The following is a 24,836-nucleotide window of genomic DNA, read 5'->3' as shown; positions in this document are numbered from 1 at the left end:
ACACTCTATGAAAGTAGCTACCTATTTCAGAATGCTGTGTGTCTTACAGTTGTGACAGCCTTTATTTCCCTTTTTCAGTGCAGAAGGGAGAAGAACTCTTGAGCTAGGCTGCTGCTGCAGAGCCTCATGCAAGGACATCTTGCTTTTAATTCTGTATGCCCTGGTTATTCTTTGTGGCAGCGCTCCAGTTTGATAAAGGAGAGTGAGGATTTCCACTTGGGCATACTGAGAGTTATGACGAAAAATAGGTCAACTTTCTTATTTTGAAGGACATTTTGCCACTGAGGAAGACAATTGGAAGCAAGTTCACTTTGTCCGGAACCTCGTTTTGGTGCTTGCAATTGTTACACATATGGTAGCAATAAACACAACACAAGAGGATTTTCAAGAGATGGGCCTTTATTATACAGCCATTATTGGTTCTGCTCTTCCAGTTTAGTGTGGTTAGGAGTGCGGACTTCTAATCTGGCATGCCAGGTTCGATTCTGTGCTCCCCCACATGCAGCCAGCTGGGTGACCTTGGGCTCGCCACAGCACTGATAAAACTGTTCTGACGGAGCAGCGATATCAGGGCTCTCTCGGCCTCACCCACCTCACAGGGTGTCTGTTGTGGGGAGAGGAATGGGAAGCCGACTGTAAGCTGCTTTGAGCCTCCTTCGGGTAGGGAAAAGTGGCATATAAGAACCAACTCTTCTTCCTTTTTTCAGATGGTGGTGAGTCGCAGAATTACAAGTGATCTGCAGACTAGAGATCAGTTCCCTCAGATGATATGGCTACCTAGGAGGGTGAGATCTGTGTAGGGATGCCAGCCTCCAGGTAGAGCCTGGGGAATCCTCCAGAATTACAGCTCCATTTTCCCTGAAGAAAGTGGATGCCTTGATGGGTGGACTCTGGTATTGTACCCAACTGAGGTCCCTATCCTCCCCAGGCTTCACCCCCAAATTTCCAGGTGTTTCCCTTCCTGGAGGTGGCAACCTGATTTTCACTACTCGAAGTCTCAAAGCAGCTGCCAACCGCCTCCACTTTCTCTCCCCACAACCAGCACCCTGTGAGGTAGGTGGAGCTTTGTGAGAATTGCTCTGTGAGAGTGGCTCTCGGAGAACTGCGACCAGCACAGGGTCACCCAGCAGCCGGCATGTGGGGGAGGAGAGGGGGATCAAACCCCCTTCTCCAGATTAGAGTCAACTACTACACCAGGGGTAGTCAAACTGCGGCCCTCCAGATGCCCATGGACTACAATTCCCAGGAGCCCCTGCCAGCAATCGCTGGCAGGGGCTTCTGGGAATTGTAGTCCATGGACATCTGGAGGGCCGCAGTTTGACTACCCCTGCACTACACCACCCAGGGTCTCTGGTTTCTGGGCTGAGGGATGGAGATTTCGGGGGGGGGGGGGGGGAGAAGAAGCTTGGGGAAGACAGCCGGGTCGAGCCAATCTCCCTAAAGGCCGCCCTCAAGAGCAGCCGTTTTCTCCAAGGGACCCGAACTCTCGCTTTAAAACGAAATCCCGGGCTCTCGCCAGGCACCAACTGGAGGTTGGCAACCACGGTGACACCACTGAGCGGCCCCTGCCCTCACAGCCTCCCTGCGTCGGTTTCCAAGAGCAGGGCTCTGACACTGGTGATGACTTCCGGGTCGCGGAGGTCAGAGGCTGCTTCCGCTTCCGCCCCCCGCCGGAAGTTGCTGCCTGGCCGGCCGGCCGGCCGCTCGCCTGTCCCTCGCTCCCCGGCGGCGCCATGAAGGCCATCGTGCAGCGCGTCACCCGGGCCAGCGTGACAGGTGCGGAGGGGACTGGAGGCCCCGCGTGGGGCGCGGCCGGGGCTTGAGCTTCCCCCTCCTGGGGAACTGGGGCCCGCCTTGCCCTCCTTCTCACGAAGGCCTTCGGGGGGCGTCGTCGCACGTTGACGAGGCAGGTCTGGGGGGGGGGTGGCTCTCCAGATGCGCGCGGACTACGGTTCCCGTGCGCCACGACAGCATGGCCAATGGGCAGGGGCTCATGGGAATTGTAGTCCGCGGACGTGGGGAAGCCGGCCCCGCGCAGGCACCTCTGTCAGAGCAACGGGATGGCGTCCCTTGACCAGTGCTGGGCCAGACAGCGTTCCAGTCGTTCCTCTCTTGCACAGCGTGAGGCACTGAGGGCCACTTCACAGTCGGAAGCCTGATGTCGCCCAGGGGTCAAAGGCGTGCCTGTAGCGAGCCGCAGGTGTGATGGTGCCTATCGTCCCCAGGGCTGGTTGGCAAAGGCTTGGTGCCTGCTGCTTTCTTATCTTTGCCTGGCATGTTTATGGTATAACTTTAGTGCCTGTGAGGAAGAGCCTTCGGGTTCGTTTGCTCAGAAGTTGCACCTGGGCGTTGGAGGTAGGAAGATAGAGCTGCACTGAGCTATGAAGGTTTTGGGGGAAAGGAGGTGGGAATAAAATCAGTTTAATTCTGTGGTCTTTTTCTCAGTTCTTAAGAGTATCGAAAAATATTTTAGGATTTTTTTTTCCTGTTGAAAATTGTGAAATGCTTTTTTACTCAAAAGTGTATAGCATGAAACATTTTACATGACAAGGTTCTACAGCAGTAGATAATATTAATTCCTATCATATATTTTTTAACATGTGATATATTTTCAGGGTTTGATTTTGTTTAAATGTATGCAATTCGGGCAACAGTTGGTAGGCTATAATGTGTTTGGTTACAGAATTAATTGTTTTATATGTCATGAACTTGATGTCCAGATGTGTTAGTAATCCTACCAGCTGTGACCATTTGAGAATAACACACTTTTTAACTGCAGAAATGTGTTGTCTAATTTCATGCTTCCCCTGTCTCTCAGATGGCATAAATTAAAATACATTAGCTAAAGGAGCATAGGGCTGCAGCAGTTTTCAGCTGTTTCATCTAGTATTGCAATTTAGAATGTAGAAGATGAAGCATTTATACTTCCAAATTCCACAAATCTGCTATTAGAACAATTTTGTATGATAGGTTATAAATTATGCATTTTGTGTTATTCAGGCAACTAAATATGTTTTATAGGAAAGTTTTATAAGAAATCCTTTCCAATTTCTGCTTTTTTCAGGGGAGGAAATGTTCGGATTTTTTTCTTCCTCAGGGCTTCAAAATTTCTAGAAATCTTACATTTCTAGGAAGGACTGAATTAAGTAATGCTGGCTTTAAAAACTAAAGCAAATCAAACAAAACCTAACATGTTCTCCCATGGTTTCTTTTCTTGTAGTAAAGTCTGAGTGCAGAATCCCATTTTTTGTCCACTTTTAAAGTAGTATTTCCTTATTTTTGCCAGTGTTTTATTCACTAATCTATAACTTGGCAAATGGTGAACACCTGATTGCATCATTTTTTGTTCACTGAGGGATGATACAGCCTTAACAGTTTGAAAAGTGTTTCTTTTTCTGTTGCAAAATCTGTGTGCATAGTCATGTAGTACATTAATTTATCTGGAAGTGAAATGCCACCAGCAAGGTGCAGGCTATCTGTGTGTTCTATAAAAGTCACAGGTGTTCATTAGTTGTTGTTTTTTATGTGGAGTAATTTGTAACACATTTCACATATTTTGATCAAAATCAAATAGATACTCAGTGGCCAATTTAATTCATACTGGTCAAAAAATTTTACATAATATTTTGAAGTCACCCTGTGTTAGTAAACTGCTTAACAGAAAAGGTAGGTATATCCATTCGTGCTGTCGGACAAATTCAGTAAGGGTACAAGCTCCTGTTCATTAAATAGACAGTGTAACAGAAGAATGTTGTCAGGTGCACCATAATATTGTGGGAGAAGCATTGCCTGCAGATTGTCTTCTTCCTGTCCAGCTGTTAAGTGTAGGAGTACAGGAGTGCTTCAATGTATTTGACTGGACATGACATTCAGAGGACCTGTTAGATCAGAGCAGAAAGTCATTTTAAAGTGCAATGGTGTCCTTGTTCTTTTGATTTACATTGTGCGCTGCAGCTGCGTGTGTGTGCTGACCAGCGCGGTGGTGCCGGCGCCTCCCCCTAGTGGCTGTGACAGGCAGGAACGGCCACTTTGGCGGTCAAATTGCAAAACCCTAAGGGAATTACTCCTTTTCATAATATTCCAAGGAAAATGTTTAGAGGTTACTAAAAAATAGTTTTTTCCAGAAATAGAATGGGTATGGGTATAAAATCAAAGAAGAATCTTTAAAGCTTCACAGTCATTATGATTGCAGGTTACTAGGATTTTGCATGTGACATGAGAAAAACCCTGCAAGTTTTAACACCTTTAAAAAAAAACCCTTCCTTCTACAGTCGGTGGGGAACAAATAAGCTCCATTGGACGAGGCATTTGTGTGCTGTTGGGTCTATCTGTGGAAGACACTCAGAAGGAACTTGAACATATGTAAGTCAGGACAACATTATTTAATTCGGTTGTATATTCATGCAGTTTCTTCTGCCAGTGTTAACTTTTCTGTTGTGTTGGTTGAATTCTGTGCAGGTAAAGAGGATTGGACTGTGCAAAATGGTTTTACAAATTTGCATTGGCAAATTATTATGGGCTGTGGTCTATACCAGTGGTCCCCAACCTTTTTCAGGCCGGGGACTGAGGGGGGGGAGAGGGAGAACAGCGCTTTCCACGCAGCACTTGCCATGCGGCATCACTGGTGGGCGCAAACGCATTGGTGCGGAGCTGCTGCAGCTGTGCGTTTGCGTTTGCGCCCACCGGTGAGCACCGTATGGCGAGCGCCACTCTTCCTCTCTCTCCGAGTGCCCCGAGGCGGGGGAGGGAGGTGCGCCCAGTGGCACGCGGATGCCTCCCTCCCCCCCGCAATGCCCAGTACCGGGGAACACTGGCTACTACTGTATTGTTTGTTTGTTTGTTTACATTTATATACCGTAAGGCTCAGGGTTTACATAGAACTGAGAACTATACAGAGAACCATACATATAAATAACTGTAGCATTAATAATACTAACTGATAACAGGGTAACAGAACAACATTAAACAGTAATAATACAACAGGTCCAGCATCAGAATGCCTTGATGGATTTGATGGATTTCTGGGGGTGGGGAGTGGGAGGGGGGCAGGGGCCCTGTAAACGTTGTGGGTTGTGCTTAATGTACCGTATTTGCCGGCGTATAAGACGACTGGGCGTATAAGACGACCCCCCAACATTTCCACTCAAAATATAGAGCTTGTTACATTACAGTACTATGGGCCACTATGGGCAGCTATATCTATCCCAACTGAAGTGCACCCAGCGTATAGGACGACCCCCCCACTTGGAGGCATGTTTTTCAGGGGGGAAAAGTAGTCTTATATGCCAGCAAATACTGTAAGTAAGATCCTGTTTGTGTGACTTCTGTACCACTCAATGTGCCACGTGAATTCTTATGCTACAGATCTGTTTTTTTACTACTTCTAAAATCTGAACTCGCTAGTTATTGAATGTCCCATTTTTGTGCTTATAGTGGCTCAATATGTGTAATCCTTCTTGGGTCCCTGTGGGTGCAGTATAAAATCAATGAATAAACATTTTGTTTGATTTCCATGCTTGTTTGCTTTCTGTTTAGGGTTCGAAAGATATTAAACCTCCGCGTGTTTGAAGACGAAAGTGGGAAGCACTGGTCTAAAAGCGTGATGGACAAGCAGTATGAAGTGCTCTGTGTCAGCCAGTTCACTCTGCAGTGTGTTCTGAAAGGCAACAAGCCCGATTATCACATGGCAATGCCCACAGACCAAGCCGAAAGTTTCTACAACAGCTTCCTGGAGCAGCTCCGCAAAACATACAAGTCAGAGCTCATTAAAGGTGAAGCAGAAAAAAATACCAAGTGTAAATGCATGGCTAGATGAGGTTAACAAGTATGCAGAATTAGATAAGCTAACAATATTAATGAGAGGTCAAATGCTAGATCGTTTTATAATAAACTGGAAGCCAGTTTTAAATTGTCTTAAAATTACTATTGGTAAAACCAATATTACTATTGGTTATGCTGAATAAGTTAAGATAGACGAAAGTAAAATGTATTCTAAAGCAGTGGTCCCTAATCTGCGGGCCGCAGCCCGGTGCCGGGCCGCGGCTCCCTCTCCCCGCCCCCCCGCAGTAAAAAACTTCCCAGGCCGCAAGCTTGCGGCCCGGGAAGCTTCTTATGGCGGGAGGGGGGGGGGGGAGAGGGAATCAGGGCCGCGCCCGCGCATTTCGGCCGCGCATGTGCAATGCGCAGGCGCGGCCGTGCATGCATGGCATGCGCGGACGGGCAGTTGCCCTGCTGGTCCCCAGCCTCAAAAAGGTTGGGGACCACTGTTCTAAAGTGAAGAGTTAGAAGTAATTATGTATGTCATTTTTATATTATTTTAATTAAGGATACATATATTATAATTAAGAATGGCTAATGAAAGATGTGATTGTGAATTTATGATTTACTATGCTTTTTTGCCTTGTGGTATTAGAAAACCAAAGAACCTGATATGTAGATGGTTGGAGGTCTTTTCTAAATGCTTTTTGTTTGGGTATTTATTGTTTCTATTTGTTTAATTATTATTTCTTGTTGGGGGGGTTATGTTGGTGGTAGGGTTCCATAAGTTGTTTTTTTCTATTTCTTGATGTGTAGAATTTTCAATAAAAAATTTAAAAAGAAAAAATGTGAAGCAGGTTTCAAGTAGCCTAGATAAATGGGGGAAAGTTTGTCAAGGAGGATTTCCTGTATATCATGAAAGCAGGCAGCCTTTGGGGATTAGTTGCTTTAGTTCGTAGGCCCCTGTTAGTCAATGCAGTTAGCAAATCTTTGTTCCACTAAGTGTGTAGAGAAGGATCAGTGGTTCCAGAGCAAACGTATAGTTCTCTCAGTTCATTCTTGGGACACTAAAGTGCCACTCTAATGGGATAGGTGATGGCTTGTGCCACTTGTAAATGTAGCAAACCTGGCCATGTGGCTCTTCGGATGTCCGTAGACTATAATTACCACACTAGCAGGGGCTCATGGTATTTGTAGTCCATGGACATTGGAAAGCTAGAGTCTGGTTGCTCCCAATTCTAGACATTATACCACACTATGCGTCTTCCCCCCACGAGAAGCCCATATTTCCCGAGGAAGACAAGATACAAATGTGTGTGTAAAGTGGGAAATGGCTTGTTTGTTTTTCTTGTTAAAGGCAATGGAATAAGATGGGAGAGGTGAACTCCATACATGCAGCTGCTTTGGTGGAGTTTTTAAGCTCGGCAGCCTCTAATCTGGAGAACTGGATTTGATTCCCTGCTCTTCCATATGTAGCCAGCTGGGTGACCTTGGGTCAGTCATAGTCCTCTCAGAGTTCTGTCAGCCTCACCTGCCTCACATGGTGTCTGTTGTGGGGAGAGGAGGGGTTGGCAATGGTAAGCCCCTTTGAGACACATGAGGCCTGCTGGGAGATCTTGGGCCAGTCACAGTTTTCTCAGGGCTCTTTCAGTCCCACCTCATTCACAGGGTGTCTGTTGTGGGGAGAGAAGGGGTAGGCAATGGTAAGCTACTTAGAGACTATTATGGGTAATGAAAAGTAGGCTACAAAAAACCCAGCTCTTCTTCTTAATAGTGAATCAGACTCTTGGTACATCAAAGTCAGTGTTGTCTACTCAGACTGCCAGCAGCTGTCCAGGTTCTCAGGCAGAAGTGTTTTTAACTGGAGATGTCGGGGATTGAACCAGGAACCTTCTGCATGTCAAGCAAAGGCTCTAGCACTGAGCCATGGTCCCTCCCAAGCTCTTTATGGCCTAATAACTTTGGACCTGAGACAGCTGGGTAAATTCCCCACGCTTCTGGTCAAAGCGAGGACTTTGTAAGGACCATTTTCACATACCACGGAGTTTGGTCTAACTAGAAAACCCTACACAAACAGCCAGCCAGTGAAATCCATGATTTGTGTGCTGCAGGTCTCATCTGAGTTGACAGGTCACACCCGGGCTGTGATGTATGCTACAATGATCAGTCTAAACCATGTGGCAGCCTTAAACATGGGGTAATTGGACGCATCAAAAATAGCAAAAGAAGCATTTGTTATCCTGCTTGAATGGAAGGAAATAATTAGAGAAAGGATTGAGATCCTGATTGGCAGTGCAAAGATATGGTCAGATCTTGTGGTCTTTGGAAATTGGTTGCATTGGGCAGTGCTTAAATCTGTTTCTGAAATGTCAGGAGCTTGTCAGCTGTGCCAAGGGTGTCAGTGCAGCCCAGTTTATTATAGTTCTTCTGCAGATAACAGTTGGCTTTGAATGACAGATAAAATGTTTTTGCCTTGACATTTTGCTCTTCCACCAGGCATTTGGCTGAGGCCAGGCACAACCCCTGCCCCCCCTCCCCCTTCCCAGAAATCCACCAAGATTCCTGGACCTGTTTGAATTATTGGTTGTTATATTGTTACCCTGTTATTATTAGTTACTAATATGGATGTTATAATCTTTATATGTATGGTTCCATGTATAGTTTCAGTTTCAGTTCTATGTAAACCGCCCTGAGCCTTCAGGGAGGGCAGTATAAAAATATGAATAACTAAATAAACAAACAAACAAAAAAGGTCCCTTCAGATAGCTGCGTGATATGGTGCATTTATAATGCCTGGAAAAGCTCCTGAACCAAAAACTGTATTAGGGTCCAATCTCCTAAATCCAAACTCCCAGTCTTCCTTCATAAAATGAAGTTGATTCTCAAGGCCATCCGCGGTCTGGGCCCGGCGTACCTAAGGGACCGCCTCTCTGACTGTGTCACTCAAAGAGCTTTACGCTCAGCAAACTCCAACAAGCCCCAAGAAAATACATCTGGTCCATTGGGTGGAATGAGCTCCCAGAGGGGATCGGGAGCCTAATGAAGCTGTCTGCAAGAGGGAGCTCTTCCACCAAGCATTTGGTTGGGGCCAGTGATTCCAGTAACATTAAATGCCACCTCCCCCCCCCCCCCAACCTCCCCTGGAGAATGCCTTCTGAAAGGAGCATTGGAAAACTGCTGAGATGTGAGATTTTAATATTCTACTTATCGTTTTTAAGGTTTTAATACCCATGTTTTATTTATTAATAATAATAGTGAGAGGTGTCTAGTTTTTTTTTAAGGTACACTCATAGTTGTGGGGAAAGTATGACAAACGAGCCATAGGCCAAACTGCCTTCCTAAAATAAGAAAGTAGGAAAACCAAAAGTTCTTGGATAAGTCAGCCTTCCCCCTCCCATTTTTTTCTTTTCAGATGGCAAATTTGGTGCACACATGCAGGTACATATCCAGAACGATGGACCCGTGACCATAGAACTAGAGTCTCCTGCAGCTCCCATCGATTCTAAGCAGGTGAGATGTATATTGTTTCCCCTGGTCTGTATAGAGAGAGTTGATAAGAGAAGCAAGGGGTTGTGGCTCAGTGGCAGAGTTTCCGCTTGGCATGCTCGAGGTCTCCGGTTCAGTCCCCAGCATCTATAATTAGAAGGATCTTGCAGTGGACAACAGAGAGAGCTCTTCGCATCTTGGAAATCTGCTGCCAGTCAAAGTAAACAGCACTGACCTCGATCGACCAGTGGTCGGTCGGAGTATAAAGTGACTTCATCATATATTAAATATTATATATTACACTCAGGATAGTTTCTCCGCTGTCTCTCTGCCCTGAGCACTTTATCTTCAGTTATGCTACCCCTGGAATCTCTTAAGTATGGTACAAATGGAGACATGCAAGAAACTCCTAGTGAAGAGGAAATAACATCTGTTCTTGCTGGTTCCCACTTCCTCCTTCTGCTGCCCCAGCCACTCTGATACCTACCCTCCTCCTTCCTTCACCCTCCCCCTTTCATCACTGGTGCTCCTCTCCTTGTTTGTTCTCTGCATCCTTCTTTAGCGCCTCTCTTTTCCTTACTTGCTCACCAGCTGCATCTCTCCACTCTGAGTTACTGTTCCTGCAGCTACCTCAGTTTCCCTTCACTGCCTCCTTTCATTGCCTTTCTCACTTATATTGGGTTGCCAGGTGCTGCCGTGTTGTCGGTTGGGGGGGGCTCTCCAGGAACTCCCCCTGCACATGCTCACTTGAACCCAGAAGCACATCCAGTGTGCTGACGTCACACAGAAGTGACGTTTGGGGCAGTACTCTGGTTTTGGGGGAAACTATGGTAAATAAAATCAGCCTCAAACTAGAGTTTTGCCCCAAACTGAGAGTGTCACCCTCCGATGACCCTGGCATGCTGTCATAGTATGTCGGGACATTCTTCCTGGTCCTGGTGAACACAAGGGAAGATTCAGGGTGTGGGGATTGCTGCAAAAGTGGCTGTCTGAAACTCCCAAAGCAGGGGGAGCAATGCCAAAGTGAGAGTCTGATGTCCCTACATTTATACCTTCTTGTTCACTTCTGATGCCCACCTTCAACTGTGGGAAGTTGCCGGGCAGCCCTCAAAAGGGCAGTAGGTATCACTCTCCCTCCCCATGGTATGCTGAAATGCTAGGGTGTTACAAAACCAAGTCCCCCTTTTTTTCCTTTCCTGAGATCATTCTGCAAGCTTAGATGTTCTCCCGGTTTTGCTGAAAATGTCTCTGTTTGTACATGGTGCATTCTGCAGATTTTTTTGATCTGCATTCTGGGGCCATGTTCAGGATTGGTCCCTTGATTAATCTTGTCTCAGTGGGAAAGCTGGGAATTTGGTGTAATATTTGTGATTATTTTAAAACATTCAGTTTATTAGCCACCCCACTGCAAATAAAAACAGCTTGGATCAGGAGTAGTCAAACTGCGTCCCTCCAGATGCCCACAGACTACAAATCCCATGAGTTCTGCCAGCGAATGTTGGCAGGGGCCCATGGGAATTGTAATCCGTGGACATCTGGAGGGCCGCAGTTTGACTACCTCTGGCTTCGATGATATCAGCATGCCACAAATTTCAGCAGTCACTATGGAACTCCAAGTGCTCTTCCCAAATTGCATGGATTCAACTAAAGAGCTGTGCTTGAGGGGGGTGTATCTTGAGTCCTCAGAGAAGTTTTCTAACACCATGGTCATATTGGCAGGGAGGCAAGACACTTGATTCAGTCCAACCATTATGAAAGGAGCTTGACTAGAGGGGATGTCTGCCACGGTATACTATTTCAGGCAATTGCTGGTCCAGCTAGAAACTATGGTTTGGTGTGGGTTTGCAATATTAATAAGACTGAAGACTAAGAATAAGAATAATTCCTTGTTCCTTCCTCACATGCAACCAGCTGGGTGACCTTGGGCTTGCCACGACACTGATAAAGCTGTTCTGACTGAGCAGGAATATAAGAGCTCTCTCAGCCTCACCCACCTCACAGGGTGTCTGTTGTGGGGAGAGGAAAGGGAAGGCGACTGTAAGCCGCTTTGAGACTCCTTCGGGTAGAGAAAAGCAGCATACAAGAACCAACTCTTCTTCTTCTACTTTTCCAAGAGAAATATTTATTCCATTAAAGGGTCTGAGTGACTCAGGTGACACTAGGTGTCAGTCACGTTCCATGACATTTTCACACTCCTACCCTGCCTGGTCCTGCTTGCACCAAACATGGCCCCCTGTTCAGTTTGGTAAATAAACCACAGGATGCTAGGACACCCATATAGTAATACAAGATCGCTGGATCCAGCATAGCAAGTAGATACACAAGGAATCTTCAGTCTTCAAAATACAATTTCTTTAATGAGAAGCATTCTTTAATGATTCCCAAAGCATTTTGCTAAACAGCGCTTTATCAAGAGATCCCAAAATCTGGTATCTATTAGTCTGCATTTCAGCAGCCAAACAAAGGCTTATGAAAAAAGTTCTGAAAGCAACTCCACAAAGGTTGCAGACATGTGCACAAAGAGGGAGTATGTGATAAGAGCACCAATGAAAAAGCTGCAAATAAGTTGACTCAATTTGCTTGTGGTCACGTTTCACTCAGTAGCTAGGGGATCTTTTGGGGGGGAATGGCAAAGTCTGTCTCCTGTGGAAGAGAACTGTGGTAGCCATTGAAGGATGTGAATTTCACTTAACATTCTCCAAGACTTTGGTCTTGCCTTTTGGCATGAAGTTGAGAGTGGGGTGGAATAATTATCCTATACAGTCCCCACTTCCAATCTTCAACTTAGCTGTCATCTTGCCAGGCTGACCTTGGCCACGCCAACAGTTCTGTTATTGATCTGCCCTCTATAGCAGGGGTAGTCAACCTGTGGTCCTCCAGATGTCCATGGACTACAATTCCCATGAGCCCCTGCCAGCATTTGCTGGCAGGGGCTCATGGGAATTGTAGTCCATGGACATCTGGAGGACCACAGGTTGACTACCCCTGCTCTATAGCATGTGAACATAAACATGCATTCCGATAAAGGATGCTGAGAGAACGGGTGCTCAGGAAAATCACTGTGTTCCCTGATGATCCTCCGTGCAACATTTGGCAACGTGTTTCCGGGAATCTACATTTCCCCCCACATAGCAAAGAGCCAGACGCAGCTTTCCTCCCTTCCAGTGGAATGGGGAGAGCTTCAGAAAATCCCAGGAGATTTCTTTGGCTGCAGGAACCATTCGTTTGGGAACGGAAAATATTTTGTGGAAGCTCACAATGTTTTGGGATTGGACCCAGCCTCCATATCAGCTGTTTTGTTGCAAAGCCCACCAAAAAAAAAAAAAACCCTCAAAATTCCAGACATGCCCATAGGTTGAGTGGGGTTGGGGACCTCTCCTATAAGAGTGGTCCTTTTAAGACATGACAGCCAAATCCTGGTTTGGTTCTTGGGAACGTGATGTCGGTCACAATTGATCTCCAGGCCAGAGTCTGTCTTTGATCCATCGTTTCCAAAACAAGCAATGCTTTCCAGTCATTGAAACGTGCCTGATTTGGGTATCCTGGCTGATCATGGTTACAGAAAAGCAGGACATGCAGCAGCAACAAAAACCAGCATGTGCAAATGGAGACAAAAACAAGCAGGGCCCTCGGCATGCTCTCAAGGGCATCACTTCTTAACCAACTTGCTGAGATCAGAAACTGTAAGCATAGAAGCCAGGAGCTTTGTTTTGTTGTATGCCATGGTATCTATTTCCATGAAAACATGCCACAACTTAAGCGTTATGGCAAAAATCAGAAGCAGAGCCCTTCTGGGGACCCCAGCCAAGATTATTTGAAAACTGCCCCGGCTGATTCAGCTGCATTCCAGGGCTTACCCTGCAAAACCAGTTGCTGGGCTATCTAAAGAAGCAGTCTCCTATTTAATGGGGGGAACTAGCTTAAGGAGGCAGAGCAAGAGGCAGGTGAACTGGGATCTCCACCAATGTATATCAGGACGTTTCCCCTTTAAAAGAACTCTCAAATAAACCAGGCAGCTGTTCAACCCAAGAGGTTTTTATGAAAAGAGAATAAAAAGATAGAGCACGCATGCAGACACACTGAGAACTCACAGAAGGCTAACTAAGAGGAAATCAGGGAGGGGAAGGGAGAAGCAATTTCAGCGAAAGCTATAATTACCAGTCTCAGAGAAAGAGGTTCATGGAGGCTGCAGCAAAATGACCAGCGTTTCACAGAGAGAAGAGAAAGCCCCCAAAGGATTGGGGAGGGGGGTGTTGTTTTGGATCCAAGAACACACACACACACACACCCATATACTGCCATGAAGCAGGATGCCACACTTCATAAGGCAAAATGCTCCCTGGGGCAAGCTAGCATATTAATGGGTTTTCCAGAGGTGGAAAATGATTCAGAGTCAGTATTGTCTACTCGAGGGGTAATCAAACTGCGGCCCTCCAGATGTCCATGGCAGGGGCTCATGGGAATTGTAGTCCATGGACATCTGGAGGCCCGCAGTCTACTCAGACTGGCAGCAACTCTTAAGATTTTGGGTGGAGGTCTTTCACATCATCTGCTGCCTGGTTCTTTTTAACCAGAGATGCCAGGGCCTGAACCTGAGACCTTCTGCATGCCAAGCAGATGTTCTGTTGCTGAGCCACAGCCCCTCCCTCCCCTGTGGGCAGGGCTCATTCAGGTAGGTGCAAGCATCTCACTGAAACTTTCTGTGACTCCAGTCCTTTATTGGTCACTGTTGCTATCAGCAGGGGTAGTCAACCTGTGGTCCTCCAGATGTCCGTGGACTACAATTCCCATGAGGCCCTGCCAGCATTTGCTGGCAGGGCCTCATGGGAATTGTAGTCCATGGACATCTGGAGGACCACAGGTTGACTACCCCTGGCTATGAGGACCTGGAAGCTATTCTCTGCGCATACTCTTTGTTCATTCTAATAGTCATCACTTCCCACTTTATCACTTCCCTGAAACAGAATAAGTTGTCCCCCCGTCCCCCCCCCCCATGAGCCCTGATTTGAAAATAATTGAAAACTCTTCATGCTTCTCCCAGAAGGTTGGACTTGTGAAGAGAATGTGGAAGATTGATATGGTGCCCCACGGAGAGAAGAAAAACCTCTTTTGAGACTGCGTGAACTAGAAAATGCACCGTACTCTTTTAATAGCCTGACTAGAAAAAGAGTATTACGTTTAATTTTTAATGCCTAGTCTGTAATAGAAGTCCTGACTTGATCCCATTTGTTTGGGTAGTGTCCATCTGGAAATCAATTATGTGCTATTTTAGACCTGTCCTTTGGAATTGAATGCTCTTCCCTGGGAGAAAAGGGAGGACTCTTAAAGGAGCCTCTTGTCCTTTGAAGAACTGCATCTCTTTGGCTGAACATAGAGGAGCAGCGTAATTTTAATGAAACAGGTACGCTGCTTGTTAGCTGCATTCTGAGGAGGTTACAAGCGAGGATTCCTTCACTTACATTTACTGGAAGCTGGAAGATCTTGATTAGAGTGTGTCATCAAGGTCAACACTCCCTGCTTTGTCCGGTTAAATTAGTTTCCCGACATGACACCCAGAATGGGTTTCCCTACCGAGAACCAAGAGGGGCCGAGGCCTTGGTATGACGTGTTTCCATGGTCCACTAGTGTCGGCCTTAATTGATCTTTTTACAGCAGGGTGCCTGACACCCAGCTTTTCTTCGAAATGCAGGACCAGGTAGCTATTGGGTCATTTCCAGGGGATATAGCGAAAAGATGTGGTTTTCACGTTATTCAGCCTGAATTAGCATGCCCACATTCCTTCAAAATGTGGCTTTTTGTTTCTGATGATAGTCCAGTATGTTTGATCTCTACCAACTTGGAAAAGGATTGTTGGGAAATAAAGTTTAGGTGATACCTTACATTAACAAAATTCTGAAGAAAAATACAGTGATCATTCTAGCGCAGGGGTAGTCAAACTGCGGCCCTCCAGATGTCCATGGACTACAATTCCCAGGAGCCTTTGCCAGCATTCGCCAGCGAATGCTGGCAAGGGCTCCTGGGAATTGTAGTCCATGGACATCTGGAGGGCCGCAGTTTGACTACCCCTGTAGCGGATCAACAAACATATGGTGGAAACGTAGCTCTCGTGGGGTGTCCATGTAGAAAGCTCCATTCATAGTAGAAAGCGATTCAGATAATAATTTGGGGCTTAATTACTGAAATTTCACAGGAATTCTAGCAATGGTGATTCTGTTCACTAGGGATGGCTTGATTCTAAGCATATTAGCATGGAAATTTAGTTCATGCCATTGGAACTTTTTTCTAAGAAACAGAGGAGCTGGATAGCTTAGTGGTGGAGCATATGCTTGGCTAAGATTCCTGACAACTTTCTCTGAAATCCTTTACCGAGATGTCAGGGAGACACTAACACAATTGGAGAGTGAAGGGGAGGTTCTCTGTTGCCAGTTCAGTAACTTGTATGTTGCTTCTTTGCCAGGCCATGATAGAAACAGGAAGCAGAAGGATGCACATGGGGAAATACAAGAAAGATGTATATTTAATTCAGTTAAAGTGCATGCCATTAATGTTTCATGTGGAAGTTTAAAATAAATAAGCCCTATATAAATATATTATAATTTATGAATCTTGAACATATTGTTGACATAAGGTGATTTATGGATGTGGAGATTTCAATCCCTTTTGGCTGTTTCAATTTGGCAGTCTTAAGGCACAGCCTTGCCAAAGTTAACCATTTTTAAGTTCAGCTGATTTCCCTGGAAACTTGGGTGTTTTCAGTCTTTCACACCTATCCCAGTGGGGCTTTGAAATGCTTGATTTTAGCTGGGTACTGCCTTCCTGATTTTTGAACCTTAATTGTTAGAAATGCTCCTCATATTGCGTGCAATTTTGTTCATTAAAATAAATGCAAAACTTTAGTAAAGAAGGGCAGCACATTTCTGTTGACTGCGAAAGCATTCCTCTAGTGGCATTACAAAAGCAAGTGGTAGTGTGAGATTCACAAACGAACAATGGACAGGCTCATAATATGGAAGGGGTGTGTGTGCGTGTATGCAGAGGGAGTGTTTGTATCAAAGATGCAGCTTCCCATATATAACAAGAGTAGCCAACCTGTGCCTCTCCAGATGTCCATTGACTACAACTCCCATGAGTGCATGCTGGCAGTTTGGCTGCCCTTGGTTTAGGCGATTGTCATTGTTCTTGTACCTCTTTAGCGTGTGTTTGAAAAACTGTTCCCTCCCCTCTCCTTTTTCCATCCCTTTGCAAATAGCTGGCAAAACTTGAGAAGCAGCAACAGAGGAAAGAGAAGACCCGAACGAAGGTGCCCTCTGAGTCTAGCCGAGAGAGAAATGTCCCTAAGAGTAAAAACGACCCCAGTGCCAGCAGCGGAGCAGAGGGGGACGTGTCTTCGGAAAGGGAACCATAGCGGATCAAAGGCAGGGTCAGGTATGGACTCCGGGAGTTTTGGCTAAATGGCTTAAAGGTTTAAACTTCTGGGCATGATTCTGGGTACAGAAAAAGTTGCAAAGTTGTAGCCCCCTCCTTCCTTTACCTGCTGCTAAACCATCATCTTTACCTCCTGCTGTCCAAAGAGGCTTGTGATTGGCAGACCACCACATGCCTACTGGAATTCTTGTAAAGAATGCTGGAAGGAAGTGGGCCTTGATCACAGTAATCCTTCAGCATTGCTTAATGCAAGTTAAATATGCCATGGACTTTTAAAGATTTCTAGGGTGTGTCCTCTTGTGAAATTAAAACCACTAGAATTTGCGGGTGTGCGACAGACCATGCCAGGTGGACGGTGACTTCCTCACCCTGGCCTCTCCTGCCGTCTCTCCTCTTGAGTCAGTTTACTGTCCCTTTACCAGGTTTTTTCCCTGCCCTTCTCCACGTTTCATTCAAGCTTCTAGCCCAGGAGTCCCCAACCTTTTTGAGCCTGCCAGCACCTTTGGGAAACTGACCCAGCACGGTGGATGCAGCCACAAAATGGCTGCTGCAGGAGGCAGAGCCAGCCACAAAATGATTGCCCCAGCTTTAGTCACACTGTGAAGATCTGCCACCAAAATAATGTTTAAAAAAATCTGCACAGCCAAATGAGAAGTCGTGCTGGGCGAAAGCCCCCCCTGGTCCAGCATACCTTCTAAAATACACTGGGTGGGTGCCAGTAAAGTCACTGGCCAGCACCACAGCACTCTTGGGCACCACGTTGGGGACCTCTGTTCTGTTCCTTGCTGGGAAGTCCTCTGGGTCCAACCATTTCTTCTCTGTCCTTGTGCCCGTCTTGATGCAACATTCATCTGCTTCTCCCTTGCCCCCACCCATTGCCAATTCCTCACTGCACCTCTTCAGCATCAGGTCCTTTCTCCACTGAGCCCTGGTCTTGCTTCTGCAGCTACTGGACTTTCTGCTGTGAAAGGGAAGGGGAGGGCCCAGAGTCCCCACACCTTGGTGCCAGTGACAGGGGGAGAGCTGTTTACACTGGTAGGTGTGCAAAATGTGTATATGAATGCTCAGCTGCTGTTAGACTACAAGGATTGCTGGGCTTCGGAATAGTCAGTGCTGCTCCGACTGCTTTATTTTCATGCCAGCCAAAAATCCGCTCTGGTGCATGGCCAGCCGGGCAGACTTGACGACCAGTCACTTTCCAGATGGAGTCATCACGGAACTGCTCCGCTGGGCTGCCTGATCGATGCCTTTTCAGCCTCCGGTGATGTACGGAAGAAGAGGGTGGCTGTTCCAACCCTTGTGGGCAAAAGCATCGATCTGGCCACATGGTGGTGCAATTGCACATCCCCTGTGCTGCGCAAGCAGCTTGCTTGCTGGGCAGCGAGGCTGTTTCTGGTTCTCTCAGGGGTCGAAGCTGCTCTCTCAAAAATGACTCACTGAACATTTTGTACAATTTTCCCAGCTGAGTTCAACGATGGTTTCATACAATTCCGTAGGGAAGCCGTTCAATCAAGCTCCTTTCCGGGCTTTCATTTTGAAAATTGCTTTGACTCTCTTGCCTCCCGCAAGGAAGGAAGGTATTGAGGACTCGCTTGCTGGGCGGCCCCAACACTTCCGGCCGATTCGTTTTCAAGCTGTCCAGTGGAAGCTTTGGGAACAAAGGCGGGGGGAGGGGGGAAGCCAGGCACTCAGAAGAAAAGCAAAAGGGAAGCTGTAAAGTATAGATTCTGTATTGAAACAGGAGGTACGTCGTATTCCCAAAGAGATGCTAATTCCTTTCTCCCAAAAGTGATTTAGAGAATTATAAGTTCTTGCTTTTTCACCATCAGGGATTTGAAGTCTTTTGCAAGTTTCACTGGTCTGGGATCTGACTGATGTGCTCCACGAAGCACAATTTATTTGTGGAATTTGTTGCCCTGTGGCAATAACCAGTGGATCAGATGTCTTCAGAAGACCACTGGCCACATTCACAAAGGCTCAGCCTCTTTAGCTGTTAGCCACCCTAGCTTTGGAACCTCCAGGATCAGGGGCACTCTGCCTGTGAATATCAATTGCTGAAGGCTCCAGGAGAGGAGCATTCCAATTTTGTCCCCCAAAATTAGCATGGTAACTGACAACATACAGTTTGTGCCTTAGTATGCTAAGGACCAGAAAACCTGTTAAAGTAGTGGTCCCCAACCACTGGGCCACACGGCTCCCTCTCCCTGCCCCCCCCCGCAGTAAAAAACTTCCCAGGCTGCAAGCTTGCAGCCCGGGAAGCTTCTTACTGCGGGAGGGGTGGAGAGGGAAGCAGGACCGCGCATGCGCATTGCACATGCGCGGCCGAAATCGTGCATTCGTGGCACTTTTGAGTATGCTTCGCGCATGATTTCGGCCATGCATGGCGCATATGCACGTGCGCGGCCGCGCATGAGCGGCCGGGCAATTGCCCTCCCTGCTGCTGCCGGTCCCCAGCCTCAAAAAGGTTGGGGACAAGTACAGTATGAATACCTTTCCAGTTCTTTGTTTTGTTATCGGAAGAAATCCCACTTCCTTAGAACACTTCTGCTCTGCCTCTCTCCTAAAAAGGCCCTTGCATCTTTGTTTTGGGAATCTTTGTTATCTGTAGCAGTATTTTAGATTATGTCTGTCCACTTTCCCCTCAGTATCTTATCTTTTCTCTGGATCAGCTTTGTGTGGCTTTTTGTGAAAACTAAGGCCCTCTCTCTCCGTTTGCTTGGGAGATGTACAGAATCTGCCTTATGAATGATTCTGCTTCAGTTTGCAGCAGCCTTTTAGTCCCAAGCAGCCTTGGCTATTAATTAGTGGCTCACCCCCACACTTCCCAGACCCTGGACCACACACCCCCAAATCCTGATCCAGACGTCTAACTCCCTTTGTCCCTCGCAGGGGCAGCACTGGCTGCTCTGGGCGGGAATGGCCACTTTGGCGGCCTCATCGCACAACCCTACCACCCACTGGGTGTATCAGCCCTGCCTCCTAGCCTGCTGCTGTTCTATATAATCAAGTTGGATTGTCAAGGCCCATGTGTGAATCCTGCAGCACACACCCTGTCTCATACAGTGGCCAACCAGTTCCTCTGGATAGTCAACAACAAGGCCTCTCTAACCAGGTGCTGGCTCTCCAGAGGAACTGGTTGGCCAATTGTATGAGGCAGGATGCTGGACTAGATGGATTGCCTGTCTGATCTGGCAGAGCTCTTCTTATGAAAGCCTTGGTCTCTATGCCTTCTTGTTGGGTCTCCACAGGAACATGTTGGCCACTGTGTGAGGCAGGATGCTGGACTAGATCCGCTGGGCTGATCCAGCAGGGCTCTTGTTATAGAATCATAGAATCAAAGTGTTGGCAAGGACCTCCAGGGTCATCTAGTCCAACCCTTGCAGAATGCAGGAAATTCACAACTGCCTGCTCACCACAGTGCCCCCAATTCCATGCCCAGATGATGCCTTGCCAAAACCAGAATCCCTGGCCAGTCTGACCTGGAGGGAATTTGCCTCCCAACTCCAAAGCAGTTTTCAGCCTTTCCCTGGGCATGCAGTAAAGGGCCTCAAGAGCCAAGCACTGGCACAGTCCCTTCTGACCACCTCCTCAGAGTCTGCCTAAGTTCACAGAATCAGCATTTCTGTCCTATGGCTATCTGGGCTCTGCTTAAAAACTTCCAAAGAAGGAGAACCCACCACCGCATGAGGAAGCCTGTTCCTAAACCATACAGGAACAGATAGTCGTGCTATCCTGTTCTGTAATTTATGCAAGACTTAATATGTCCTGTTGATACATACAATTTTAGTTTTTCTGGGTGTTTTACTTTCCACACTCCTGATGCTCTTGTTTTGCTTCTTGGATGCCCTGTCCTCTTGACCGTATTGATTGCAGCCTCTCCTCCGCCTTGAGTCTCCAGGAGCCAGATGGACTATAAATAAATGTCTCTGGTTCGGGAGGGGAGGTGCTCTTGCTGGGCAGCATGAGCTGCCCAAGGCCCCAAGCACCGTCCATAGGGCCGTCCAAGGGACAGAGGGCTGCTTCTCACCCCCTGGCCTTATAGGTAAAGGGTGTGTGAGTTCATAGCAGGATGGGGAGACTGCACCCCCTTTGGTATGTCTTTGCTTCAGAACAGGAACTGAGCCACCACTGATGGGCTCTCATGAGTTGGGGAAAGCACAGTGCCTGCTTTTTAAGTGACTGCTGAGGGAAAAGTTGGTGTAGATCAATTGCAGCAATTATTTTTGGGGGGCTTAGTTTTTCCCAGGCTCCCACCCAGCTTCTGTGTGTTTGATTGAATGATCTTGGGAGTCTAGTGCCTGCAAGGGGTACCCAGCCGTCCCCCCTCCCACTTCCCCTCCCTGCCCTTCTTCTTGCTCCTCGTGATTTGGGGGATATTTGGCTCTCCTCTTCCAGCCTTTCCATCTGCTCCCTTGAGCCTTTTCCCTCTGGACTCCTAGCTGCCACCTTCCCAGCCTTAACAGTCTCCTTTGCTGTGGCTTCTTCTCCCGCCCAGTTCAGTCGCCCCCACTGTTAAAAAAAGAAATAAAAAAGAATGGTCTCCATCAGTGCGTCTTCCCTTCGCTCTCACACCTTCTCCTGCTGTCTCCCTCTCCCACCCCTTACCCTCTGGCTCCCTCAGGCCTCTGCCACTGAAATTCCCCTTCCTAAAAGAGCAGAGGTTCCTCTCCCTTGCTGTGCTGTTCCTCTTCCTCCTCAAACTCTCAGAAGCTATGAACGGCCCTTTTCTGTACGCCTTCCTCTGTCTTTCATGACTCTGTTCCTTACTGGTTCTCCTTCCGTTGGTCCCCTGGCAAACGGGGGAACTTTTCGTTCCAGCCTGGACTATTCTTGGTCTTCTGCTATTCAGGCTCTCCCTGAAGCCAAAGACAGTGCAGAGTTGGAAGGGCTGGAGATGCTCTGGAGCTGTGTTCCCAACATATGGACCACAAGACATCCATTACTGTGCCCAGAAGAATTAAGCCCCCTTTTAGACACCTCTCCAGTTGGTGTCCTTGGTGCACGCAGGCCTCTCCCTGCATCAACATCTTCCTTCCCTCTTGCACCTATAACATCCACGGTTATGTCCTGAAAGAGGCAGCCTTCTGCCCTCCTACTGCTGCCATGCGTGGGGGAGTCCCAGGAGCACCACAGTCGCCTCCAAAGCACAAGCCGGTCCCCGGCTGAAGAAGCAAAGGCAGGCTGCTGGGGAGAGCCCCCACTGGAGCTCCTGCACAGCCGCAAGGAAGAAGCTGGTTTGTTCTACCCCACTTCTCACTTCCCGAGGAAGTCCCAGAAAGGCTTCCGAACCCCTTTTCCTTCCTCTCCCCACAACCGAAACCCTGTGAGGTAGGTGGGGCTGAGAAAGCTCTGGAAGAGCTGCTCTAAGAGAACTTTGACTGGCCCAAGGTCACTCAGCTGGCTGCATGTGGAGGAGTGGGGAATCAAACCAGATTTGCCAAATGAGAGGCCTCCGCTCTTAACCAACGTGCTACCTGTCCAGGAGGCAGTTTTTCCCCCTTGCACAAGGAAGGGACCAAGAAAAGCTGACTGCCCGCCACTCATATTAGAAGCAAAGGCCTGGGCCCATCTCTCCCTGTAGACATGAGGCTCTTCCCAGAGGTTAGCCCAGTTTTACACCAGCCTTCAAAGTAGGCTATAGGGTTGGGCTCTCCCCCTGGGATTTTTCAAAGTCTCTCCTGGTGTGACAGTTGAAATCGATAGGAATCCCAAGCAGTGTTGTGTGTTCTGGGATGGCAGCCTTCTCCATCTTGCAACTGTTCTATTATTTTGACAGGTAAAAGCTTCGTAACAAGCTGCTGGTGACCTTCAGTGCTCGTTATCAAATGACACCCAATTCTTATCCCAAAATACTTGAGGCAGAAAGCAAGACAGAAACTGGGAAATCAGGACCAGCCAACGGCCCAGCCAACCAAAAGAACGTTGCCTGCCTCCATTGCTCACATGTATAAAAGGGGAGATGGGAAATCATCTCTCTTCTGTTTCTTCAGGTCGACTCTTGCCTTGCCACGGCGGTCCCTTCCGCAAGGGGGCTTCCCACCTCCGTGGGGAGTCCCTGCATCACCTGCCCAACTCACTCTGCTTATTAAACGTGCTGGTCCCTCTCAGTGTCCGTCCTGCTCATCCGCTGCTCTCCTGCGGAGGTTGGAGTGAGGGGGGGGGGGCAGTCAAAGGATCCTGCTAAAAGTGTCACCATCTTCCAGAGCTGCTCTCAGTGCCTTGGACATAGAAGGCCCCTGCAGAAGCAATCCCTTTCTCAGGTCCAAGGGGCGGAGGAGTCCAGGGCTCGTGTGCCCCGCTGCTTTCAGAGGTATTGCACGCGCCTTAGAAGCACAGCATTGCCCAGAGGAGCTCCAGCCTTCCTCCTGTTTTTGGAGTTGCTGGGGGAGGGGCAGAGGGTTGTCCTGATGAAACCCTTATGCTGATCCCTTCTGAGTGCCTCTGAAAATCATCACATCAGAAACAGCACACTACTCCTCACACACCCATTGGGGGGTTCTGCCCTATGTGCTTACTTGGCCATACAGGATTTCTGGATCCCTCAATCCTCATTACAGATGGGGGGGGGGGGGGTTGGAGGCCACATACCTGCATAAATCATTATGTAACCACGGTCACTTTGGTTTCATCCAGGCTCTGCATTATTTTGCTGGCACAGAAGCCACTGCAAGCTGACTCCATGACACCCCCATGAGAATGCAAGAGGCCTCCGACCCTGCGGGAGGAGCCGCATTGCATCCCTCCAGGCTGGTGGGCGAGGAACCAGAGCATAGGTAGGGATAAGGAGCAGCACTGCATCAGCTCCCTGCTCGACCTAGAGAGAGAGAGGAGGGGAAGAGACCCCTGGCTTCTCTGTTGCAGCTGGAGCAGGACTGGGACACTGAGTCAGGTGACCCATTTTGATAAACTCGACTCCGCCCCCTCGTGCTTTCACTTGAACTCAAAAAAAAACAAGCTTCTGTTTTGATGTACAGTGTCACCTGATGTCTCTTTTCATAGCACTGAACACAAGATGTGTGTGCATTGATTGTATTTTGTGTGTGCGTGTGTCTGGCTGTACAATCTTTGTGGGAAATATGTAGGCAGGGCACATCTGCCAGTTATTTATCCTGTGAACTGTGTGTGTTTGTGTGTTTTATGTCCTTTGAACTTTTCCAAAATGGGGGGGAAACTTTATTAATAAAGTGTGCCTCTTGAATCTTTCTCGTGTTGGATTTCTAGAGTTCCAGGAACTTTCAGTGGGCTTAATAAGCACAAACTTTGAGAGGTGCCAGAATCACCCAGAGAAAATCCCTTCTAATCGGCCTTTCCTCGAAGGGTGACGGAAGTGCTCCTTGCCCCATGTCTCTTCCATGAGTGGTGCTCAGCCTGTCAAGTGGCAGCGACATTTGCAGGCAGTGTTAGATGCAAGCGAACATGCATTACGGTTAGATTCAAGTGCGTAGCCATGTTGGTCTGAAGCAGCACAACAAAACAGAACCAGAGTCCAGGGGCACCTTTAAGACCAACAAAGATTTATTCAAGGCGGGAGCTCTGATTTTGTGTCTTGTTTTAGGGTTGTGCGCTTTGGCTTGGGTCGGCCGCCTCGGCAATCGCTGAAGCCCGAAGCAGCGCATAGGAGGCCAGCACCACGGCGCAGAGAGGAGGGGTGGTGGTGGTGCACCAGCCAGTGGTGCCCCTCTTCTCCGCACTGTGGCATCGGCTGCCTCGGGCTTCGGTAATCGCCGAGGTGGCCAAACTGAGCACACACCCCTACATGCACCATACGTAGCCTTTCAAGAGGCTTTGGGGGTTTTTGCCAGCGTGTCACAGCCAGCTTGTAACATCCTCGTAGGGCTTTCAAGGCAAGAACCATGGCCTGCCTCTGCATCCGAACCCTGCCATTCCTTGGAGGTCTCCCATCCAAATACTAGTCAGGGCTGGCCCTGCGTCGCTTATGAAAGCTACAACATGAAAAAACAGGCAGTTCTGAATAAACATACCAAGAGGGAAAAGAGCAAACCTGTCCCAGGCTATCAAAATCTGTATACAGTATAATATTTATACACTAATAAGGTATTGAATCATCCATCAAAGTGTGTCTGTTTTAATGATTCATGAAGCGACCAAATCGGACTCTAGATTTGTGCCGTTTGCAATGTTGAATTCCTCCTATGATTGTGAAGATC

General features: G+C 47.7%; 1 protein-coding gene across 7 annotated transcripts; it reads left to right on the top strand.

The window, feature by feature from the left end:
- The first annotated feature begins 1,629 nt into the window (after nucleotides 1–1,629).
- On the top strand, nucleotides 1,630–23,866 carry DTD1 (D-aminoacyl-tRNA deacylase 1). 7 transcript variants are annotated; one of them, XM_077310918.1, is made up of 7 exons: nucleotides 1,630–1,776; nucleotides 4,272–4,362; nucleotides 5,536–5,771; nucleotides 9,170–9,267; nucleotides 13,818–13,915; nucleotides 16,493–16,668; nucleotides 23,302–23,866. In XM_077310918.1, exons 1-7 carry the CDS (start codon nucleotides 1,734–1,736, stop codon nucleotides 23,349–23,351), a joined length of 792 nt encoding a protein of 263 aa, XP_077167033.1. In that variant the 5' UTR covers nucleotides 1,630–1,733; the 3' UTR covers nucleotides 23,352–23,866. The 7 variants fall into 7 exon arrangements, with proteins under 7 accessions (XP_077167033.1, XP_077167034.1, XP_077167038.1 ...); XM_077310919.1 differs by having other exon boundaries at nucleotides 22,445–23,866; XM_077310920.1 differs by lacking the exon at nucleotides 1,630–1,776 and adding an exon at nucleotides 1,794–1,906.
- Nucleotides 23,867–24,836: the final 970 nt, after the last annotated feature.

Source organism: Paroedura picta, chromosome 14 (genome assembly GCF_049243985.1).
Source record: "Paroedura picta isolate Pp20150507F chromosome 14, Ppicta_v3.0, whole genome shotgun sequence".
In the NCBI taxonomy this organism is placed as follows: domain Eukaryota; kingdom Metazoa; phylum Chordata; class Lepidosauria; order Squamata; family Gekkonidae; genus Paroedura; species Paroedura picta.
This window is presented reverse-complemented; position numbering and strand designations above follow the sequence as displayed.